Here is an 8,854-nt window from a genome sequence, read left to right on the forward strand (position 1 = left end):
GATTATTTTAATAATCGATTAGTCGTCGATTAATCGATTAATCGTGGCAGCCCTAGTGGGAACTACACAAGTTCCTTGGTGAAGAATTACTACAACTCTGAACAGAAATAAATGAGACATTACAGATGCTTGTGGAAATGATGCTGCATTTAATGTGTTCCATAATCAAAGCTAACTGCAGTCCAGCGAAAAGTTTTTGGGCTGGGTAGTGTACATGGTTTGTGTTTAATTTGTCTTTTTGTGTCTTTTTGTCTCCTTTTGCATCCTTTTTGTACCTTTTTGTGTTCCGCATCTTTGTATCTCTGTTTCTGTGTCCTTTCTGTTTTTTACGTCTTCTTATGATTCCTTTATTTTTTGGTCATTTTATTCGTTCATTTTGTATTTTGATTTTATGCGTTTTTCTTTTTGTGTTTCTTGGTGTTTTCCTACAAGCCTGTCAGGATTTGTTTTCTTATCAGGTTTGTGTTTGTTGCAGAGGAGAGAAGTATATGGGCATGTGGCAGGAGCACCAGAGGCAAGGCACTGGGGTCGTGGTCACCCAGTTTGGGCTTTACTACGAAGGAGCGTTTAAAGACAATAAGATGATGGTGGGAACTTTTTAAAGGTCTTTAAAAAATGTCGTTTGGATTTAATAAGATCATAAACCACCAAAATCCTGTTCCTTGACCTTTGTCTTTACTGAGAAAAAAGCTGTAAAGTGGATGAAAGTTGTGTAAATGTTTTCTATAGCTTTTGGTTTTCTAAATATTTTATTTATTAATAGTTAGGTTGAAAAAAGTAAGTTTCACATGGTGATCTCACAAGGATGCTCCACATGCAGAACATCACCTGTGAAAGCAGCCAGTTTGAAATGTCTGGTGTTTTCAGGGGACGGGCGTTCTCCTGTCGGAGGACGATACGACCTATGAGGGGGATTTCTCAGATGATTGGACCCTCAGTGGAAAGGTGACTGATTTGCACTGAGAAAGCATCTTGGATGTCCTCTTCAGTGACTGAATTCACTGATTCTCCCCCTCAGGGTGTTCTGACCATGGCCAATGGTGACTACCTGGAGGGCTCGTTCAGCGGTGAGTGGGGGTCCGGCCTGAAAGTGACAGGTTCCTACTTTAAACCCCACCTGTTTGACTTCGACAAGGACAAGACTCAGGCTGTGTAAGCTCACAAAATGTCTGATGTCCACACGAATGCCTTTTTGGTTTTTATTTGTTGAAGGGTTGTTTTGTATATATATATTTTTTAATTTGTGACGAACAGGAAGTTGGGTCGCCTGTGTGTGTCTGCGGAGGACAAGTGGCAGGCTGTGTTCGAGGAGTGCTGGAGCCAGCTGGGCTGCGAGGCGCCGGGTCGAGGGGAGAATCAGACAGCTTGGGAGAGCATCTCCCTGGCGCTCACCAGCAGCCGGCAGCACATGCAGGACAGGTCCGATCAGACGGTTCTAATCTGAAACACCGTGTAGAGTTTGTCTCCACAACACCAGCTTGTAATGTTTATCTGCTTCTCAGTCCAGAGACGCTGTCTCGAAGTCGCAGCAAAACTCTGGAGAGTCTGGAGATCATCCCTCAACACGAGGGACCAATCACCATGGAGAGATATCACACCATCCGCCTCTACCTCCTCAAGGTGGGCTCAACACATGGAAACTTTTGATTTAGTGCTTCCTTTAAGTGTCCGACGCCTCTCAGTGCTCAACATGTCTCACATGGACAGGAGGCACGTTATTGAAAAATAACCAGTTTTTATATCAATTCAGGGATTGTTTTCTGAAGGTTTTGTTAAATCTGGTTCATTAGATGTTTTGTTAACAGCCAATAAGCTCTTTCAGAAGACACGAGAGCTGAATGGTTGAACACTGACAGATATGCTCTCTAAAGAATCGCAGGAAAAAAACTCATCTGTGTTGCTGTCACTCAAACCTATGAGAGCAGCAGGAGTCACAGAATGACTCTTATTTCCCTTCTCAGGGTTCCTGCAGATCCTTAAAAAGTCTTAAAAGGCATTGAATTCATTGATCCACAAATAAGACCTTAATTAGCCTTAAAATGTCTTAAATCAATCTTTCAGAAGTCTTAAAAATGTTAACACATTGTAAATAGGATGATTGTAATTCATCTCAAATATTAAAATAATTGGTAAAAATTATTTTTTAAAATATTCACATGCAGATATTCCCCTTTGACATCACTTCCTGTTATTTCACATGCAAATATCTCGACAACCGTTCATCTCAGCATTGTGAAATTTGTTTTGTAATATGTTAATGTTTTCCAAAAATGGGTTCACTTTTCTTACAAAAACGTGATGTCACAGACACTTTAAGATTGCATCTACAGAGTATTGGGGTTAGACCTCACTGTGGGTCCTAAAACTCCAAATTTTGGGTCGTTAGGGGATTTCCAGAAATTAAATTAAGTTTAAAACCAACAGCTAAGAACGTTTCTGCTATAGTTAGATATGGATAAAAACAATTGGTCTATTAGCAATATTTGAATATTTCAACCAAAAATACTTTGATTCATGAGTTTCTGCCAGTTTTTATTTATTTATTTTTTTGTCATTTGTTTGTTTATTATGAAATTGGTCTTAAATTTAATTTCACTTGGCATTAAAAAGTCTTAAAAAGTCTCACATTTAACTTGCTTTAAACTGTAGGAACCCTGCTTATTGTGCCTGACAGATCAATGTACAGCCAAATATGTCTTTTTAGAGTTTTAAGTTTCAGAATAACCTGACTCTTATCACAGATGCATCTGCTCTTCTGCATGCTTTTAGCCAGTCTCTGTAGCGATAAAGTTATATTTATTTCCTCCTCTGTACATAGAGCAAGTAGGTTGCGGGTCTCAAGGAAAAAATAAATAAATAAATAAAACATTACGGAAGTTTAAGTGAAACAAGTCAAATTACGGTGTTTTGGATTAAGAAACCTGCAGCTGAGTGGTTGAGACGTCACGCTACCGACCCACCTTTTCACAAGTTGATAATTACAGATCTGTTACTACCTCGCTAGGAGGTCCAGAGGTGGAGTGTTTCAGACCCCGCCTCTGTGCCTCTTCTGATTGGACCTAGGTGGTCAGTAACATCCTAACATCACCTGCCTGCCTGTAGGCTGCCGTCTACAGCCTTAAGTTAGTCATGTTTCAGCCTACGAGGAAAAATTGATTGCTGCTTTTAATTCATCATTTTGTTGTAAAATAACTGATCTAAACCTGTGAATCTATATAAAGATTACAAAGTGAGACAAACAAAAGGACAGTTTCAGAATCAACCATACAATTTAAACTGTTTTGTACATATTGATATAAAAAACATAATTTTTGTATTTAAATTGGTCTAAATGGTCGATTTATTTATTTATTAATTTATTTATTTTATGACATTTTTTTTCCAGTAATAAAAAATAGGTTTTGTCTTAAGAGGTATGTTACGTAAATACATTACATATTTTTTTAACAGAGTAAAAATATGATAATCTGTAATTTCAGGTGTAAATGAAGAGACATTTAAACGATCCCTGGATTTTCAGTGCAGGTTGGACTGAAAGAATTTCCTCCCTCACTTTTAGGCATGTGACACACCCCTCCACCCGCTGGGCCGGCTGGTAGAGACCCTGGTGGCCGTTTATAGGATGACGTACGTTGGCGTCGGAGCGAATCGCCGGCTGCTGCAGCAGGCGGTCAAAGAGATCAAGTCCTACCTGAACCGAATCTTCCAGATCGTCAGGTCTGTGTTTGATTTATAAGTCCTAGAGGTAATTGTAGCGTCTGCTGCTAACGGGGCTAAAAGTTGAATCTGAAACTCTTTGCAGGTTTCTGTTCCCAGACCTGCCAGAAGAGGGCGGTCTAATCCCTGAGCCCACAGAAAACCTGCAGGACTCGATGCTGCTGAGCGCCGATGCCTCGATGGATCCACCTAGACCCAGGTACAGACGGAGATACGAGCTGAGCGCTCGCAGCTGAAGCAGATCACTCACATCCATCTGTTTGTGTTTCAGTCGCGTGGTGAGCAGCTCCGCTCTGCTGCTTCCTGTCCTGCTGCCTCGTCTCTACCCGCCGCTCTTCACCCTCTACGCTCTGGAGAAGGAGAAGGAGGACGACGTGTACTGGGAGTGTGTCCTCCGCCTCAACAAGCAGCCAGACCTGGCCCTGTTGGCCTTCCTGGGTGTCCAGCAGTACGTCTCACTCTGTAGATCCAAGGAAGAGTCAAATCTGTCCACTTATTTCTGATGTTTGTGTCTCTTTCAGGAAGTTTTGGCCCATTTCTATCCCCGCCACTTTGCCAGCTTTAGGGAGAAATCAGCAGGTAATGTTTTGTTTGTTAGTAGAACTTTCAGATCTTGAACTGAATAAATATAGATCATCCTTTTAAGAATGATTTGTGTGATGTTCTGCAGGTCATCTCCAGCATCAAAGAAGTCTGCTTCGCCTCTGCAGTGGAAACTCTGCAGCAGATCAGGTCCATCTCTTCAAAACTAACCACAGTTCATGAGCGCTGAAGCACTGACTGCTGAAACTGAAACAGCTGTTCCAGCTAAAAGATGCAGAACACTAGCTAAAACAAAAGGCACACTAGCATGCAGAGTCAAAATACTAGCTGAAGAAAGAAAATGCTTCCCAAGAGCCAAAAATAGCAATATGCTAGCTAAAAGCTAAATGTAGTCAAATTTTAGCTAAGAGATGAAAATAGTTAAAATTAGCAAAAGTTTAGGTAAACGTAGTAGAAAAGTTAGCTTAATGCTAAATGTATCAAAGGCTAACTAACAGCTAAAAAAACATTTAAATTAGCGAAATTAATTGCTAAAAGTAGCAGAAAAGTTAGCTTAATGTTAAATGTATCAAAGGCTAACTAACAGCTAAAAACATATTTAAATTAGCTAAATTATTTGCTAAAAGTAGCAGAAAAGTTAGCTTAATGCTAAATGTATTAAAGGCTAGCTAACAGCTAAAAACCCATTTAAATTGGCAAAATTATCTGCTAAAGGTAGCAGAAAAGTTAGCTTAACGCTAAATGTATCAAAGGCTAACTAAGAGCTAAAAACATTTAAATTAGCAAAATTATTTGCTAAAAGTAGCAGAAAAGTTAGCTTAACGCTAATTGTATCAAAGGCTAGCTAACAGCTAAAAAACATTTAAATTAGCAAAATTATTTGCTAAAAGTAGCAGAAAAGTTAGTAGTCAAATGCTAGCTAAGAGCTAAAAATAGGTCAAATTGCTAAAAGTAGCAGAAAAGTTAGTTTATTGCTACATGTAGCCATAGGTAGCAAAAATATTAGCCAAATGCTAAAAGTAGCTAAATGCAAACTATAAAGTTATTTAGGTTTATCAAAAATTGTTGAAGGCTAAATTTAGCACAAACATAGCCAAAAGCTTAATGGTAAAAATGTGATGTAAAAGGTCAAAGTAGCTAAAGGCAAGCTGAAAGTAGTTATAAAGTGTAGCTAAAAGTGGTATGAGTTAAGCTAAAAAACTTAAAGAGGCAAAGGAAGTGAAAGGTTTGGTAAAAGCAGAACAGTAGCTAAAAGCAGCACATGAAGACAGAAACAGTTTGCAGTCAGTCAGTTTGCAAAAGCAGATTTTAAATTTTTTGATGTACCTAAAGAGATTAGTGTATTTCTATAGGAAAATATTTATAAGTATTTTGAAAAATATAAAAGTTATAAAAAAACAACTAAAGTGACAGCATCTATATCCTGAATGAGCCGAATGTTTTGTTGTATTAACAGCTAAAACAGCACCAAGTATGCAGAAGTAAAAGCAATATGCTGACTCAGGAGTCTGAGATGATCCTAATCTAGATAAATCTTTTACTGAAAAAGAGTTTGATTTTGTTTTTGTAGCACGACGTTCACCCCGTCCGACAAGCTGCAGGTCATCCAGCTCACCTTCGAGGAGATCACGCAGGAGGTGCAGTCGCTGCTGAAGCAGGACTTCCTGTGGTCCATGGACGACCTGTTTCCTGTCTTCCTCTACGTGGTGCTGCGCGCTCGGTCAGCCGCTGACGCAATACACTCACACAAACAGCAAGCAGAATAAAGAGAGAAATAACAGAAAAAAGATGTCATCAGAGGATTAAAAATGGTTTTGCTGTAATTTGACAATGATGCAGGACCTCCAAACATGGAACAAAAAATAACAGAACCATTGAAGGTTTGTTACAAAAGTTTGGAGTCATCCCTTATGTTTTAATATTACTTTGAGGACATGATGGGGATGACTCTCAGCTACTACCACACCAGATTTTAGCTCAATATCTAAAAAACTGACTATTTTCTGCTTTTAGCCAAATTTAAAGGAACAAGAATTTCTTGAACTTTGTTAAATCTGTTCTGTTTTCCTTCCAGGATCAGGAACCTGGGGTCAGAGGTCAGCCTGATTGAAGACCTGATGGATCCTTGTGTTCAGCACGGTGAGCACGGCATCATGTTCACCACCTTAAAGGTAACTAACACACAAACCCACACACACACACACACTCAACACCCTGTCCCCCACTCATCCTCTGATGTCTTCATGTCCACCTGCAGGCCTGTTACTACCAGATCCAACATGAGAAGGTCACATAGGACCTGGTTCTCCTTGTTCCCACTGCCTGACCCGCTGACGGGGGGATCTTCTGGAGTTGTCATGGAGACGGGATCCAATCGTTTTTACATCACAGCATCCTGATGTGGCCGGAGTCAGGAAAACCTGTGACGGTTAAACAGACGATCATAGCTTGGTTCAGAGTTCTGCTGTTCAACAACACCGGCTCTTTTCTTCCTCCAGGAGGATTCCTTTAATACCTCTTCGTCATTTGAGATGAACTCTTTTTTTCTGTTGAAGTTTTATGTCATTGTCTTGTGACGGGTTCTTTACTGCCCCCTGGTGGTTTTACTGAGACGGGTCTGTTTACCGACAGGAATGAAACCAAACTGTGATGTCAATGTGCCATTAGGTTGAGTGCATGGTGAATACATACTAAGCTGAGCAAACAAGTATGGCAGGTTGTTTTACTATCTAATCAAATCACAGCCCTGTCTTTGTTTATCCTGTTGGATCTTATTAATTATATTCCTAATAATAAAATCACATTTTCAATTAGATATTTAAATTTAAGAGCCACAGTTGCAGCTGTACTATTTAAATTTTAAGTTGAAAATATCCTTAAAAAGTTTATTTCCCTGTTTAAATGAAAACTTGAATATTTACTGCAGAAATTATGTTGGTTGTATAAAACCTTTAACTGCCTTCTTAATTGGAATGATTTGTGACTAGAAGAAATTATTTTAAAATCTAAAATAGTAAACAGAGACAGGAAAATGTTTTGTTTATATAGTAAAACAACTTGCCATACTTTGCCATCTGGAGTCTGAGCCCACCATGTCTTCAGCTTATTGTCACCATTGCTCCTACATCAAAACATAGTAATCACAGCATGAAGGTATTACCCCATTAAAAACTTTTTATTCCTTATTTTAAAAAATATCCTGAACATGGCTCTTTGTGCCAACGTGAACCTTCAGAATTATAAATGCACTCATGTACATACATGTAAAATTTAAAAAGTGCTCTGACCTGTTTGGTATAAATACATTTTACTCTTGTCGTGTTGCAGCAAAAATCTTGCTCCGCCCTCGAAGACAGACTCCAACAAGTGACGGAAGAAACTAAATTTATTGTTTATTAGAAGAAATTTAAAGCATCACTGTGTTTTTATAAAACAAACTGTTACTAAATGTGTTTGACTGTGACTCTGGCTGGAAAAATGTGATCTGGCTCGAAGGACTTTTCACCTCAAATGGACTTGAAATCTCTCTTCAGCTGAAATATCTCAACGGCAGAAAAATTATTTTGTCTTTGAAAAGTTGGGAAGCTATTCGACAATCTGAGCCTTGTTTTAAATTCTAGAACTGCAAGCTAGAGAAGAATTCCAAACATATTTATTTTCTAATAGATTAAAAATTGCTCATAAAAAGTTGATCATTTACACAATTTAAGGCTGAGAAAGTGCATTCCTTAATCCACTAAAGCAGATAAAATATCTATTGCATCCAAGAAAAAAACTAATTAAACCTAAAGATAATATGTAAAAACAAAAAACCTCCATCTGCTGAAATGAAGCCGATATCTCTGGAGGTCTAACTGTTTTTCTCCTGTTTGATTTGCTTTATTTAAAAAGCTCTTATTTCCTTTAAATGAAGCTGATATCAGAAAACTGACAGTTCCTTTTGTCTGTAAATGTTTACCTTGTTGAGTCTTATTTTTTTGTCAAAACTTTCTCAGTTCTTAATAACAAAAGTCTAATAAATGTGACGAACAGCTGCTGTAACAGCTGTGAGTTGCTTCAACACTTGGCTGAGTTCTAGTTCTTTTATCACTTACAACTAGTGATGTTGGGTACCACCCAGTATCTACACTGAGACTTTGTGCAAACCTACATAATGTGTCTTGTAAATCTAAAAAAGCAGTGTATTTCAAATCACTACTCCACAAAGAATACAAGGCAGCAGAGTAATGGATTTTATTCATTTTAAGCTCAGAAGCGGCGTGCTTGTGTACAATATAGTCAAGCTAATACGACAGAAACCAACCAGGATACGTTCATACAAAATATGAAATAATAAAAAAAAAAGAAATAATATAATAAAACAATTAAAATAGACTCTAATTTTCAAGAACTACTATGAAAATTAAAACTTTCATTTTCATTTGTCACATGAACATGTAACAGCTACAGACTGAGCGTGTGCTTCTACATCACCCAGGTGGAACAAGTAGTTCCCACCAAAAAGAAAAAAATTGTGTAGGTTTTCTGGACGGGTTCTTCTCTAATGAAACGTTTCGTCTCTCCTCCAAGAGACTTCTTCAGTCTGAGAGTTTCA

The 8,854-nt window shown here is 38.3% G+C and overlaps 1 protein-coding gene across 2 annotated transcripts in view; it reads left to right on the top strand.

The window, feature by feature from the left end:
- The window catches only part of als2b (alsin Rho guanine nucleotide exchange factor ALS2 b), a 47,410-nt gene extending 39,085 nt beyond the window's left edge, over positions 1–8,325 (top strand). For both annotated transcript variants that reach the window (XM_014001152.1, XM_014001158.1), the window contains 13 exons: positions 476–587; positions 868–945; positions 1,019–1,152; positions 1,255–1,419; positions 1,503–1,620; positions 3,560–3,717; positions 3,803–3,916; positions 3,989–4,165; positions 4,239–4,296; positions 4,388–4,449; positions 5,831–5,980; positions 6,335–6,431; positions 6,518–8,325. In XM_014001152.1, coding sequence (XP_013856606.1) covers positions 476–587; positions 868–945; positions 1,019–1,152; positions 1,255–1,419; positions 1,503–1,620; positions 3,560–3,717; positions 3,803–3,916; positions 3,989–4,165; positions 4,239–4,296; positions 4,388–4,449; positions 5,831–5,980; positions 6,335–6,431; positions 6,518–6,556 — 1,462 coding nt within the window. In that variant the 3' untranslated portion in view covers positions 6,557–8,325. The remainder of the gene's footprint in view (positions 1–475; positions 588–867; positions 946–1,018; positions 1,153–1,254; positions 1,420–1,502; positions 1,621–3,559; positions 3,718–3,802; positions 3,917–3,988; positions 4,166–4,238; positions 4,297–4,387; positions 4,450–5,830; positions 5,981–6,334; positions 6,432–6,517) is intronic.
- The last annotated feature ends 529 nt before the right edge of the window (positions 8,326–8,854 follow it).

The sequence above is a fragment of the Austrofundulus limnaeus genome, unplaced genomic scaffold, assembly GCF_001266775.1.
Source record: "Austrofundulus limnaeus strain Quisiro unplaced genomic scaffold, Austrofundulus_limnaeus-1.0 Scaffold9, whole genome shotgun sequence".
Lineage (NCBI taxonomy): Eukaryota > Metazoa > Chordata > Actinopteri > Cyprinodontiformes > Rivulidae > Austrofundulus > Austrofundulus limnaeus.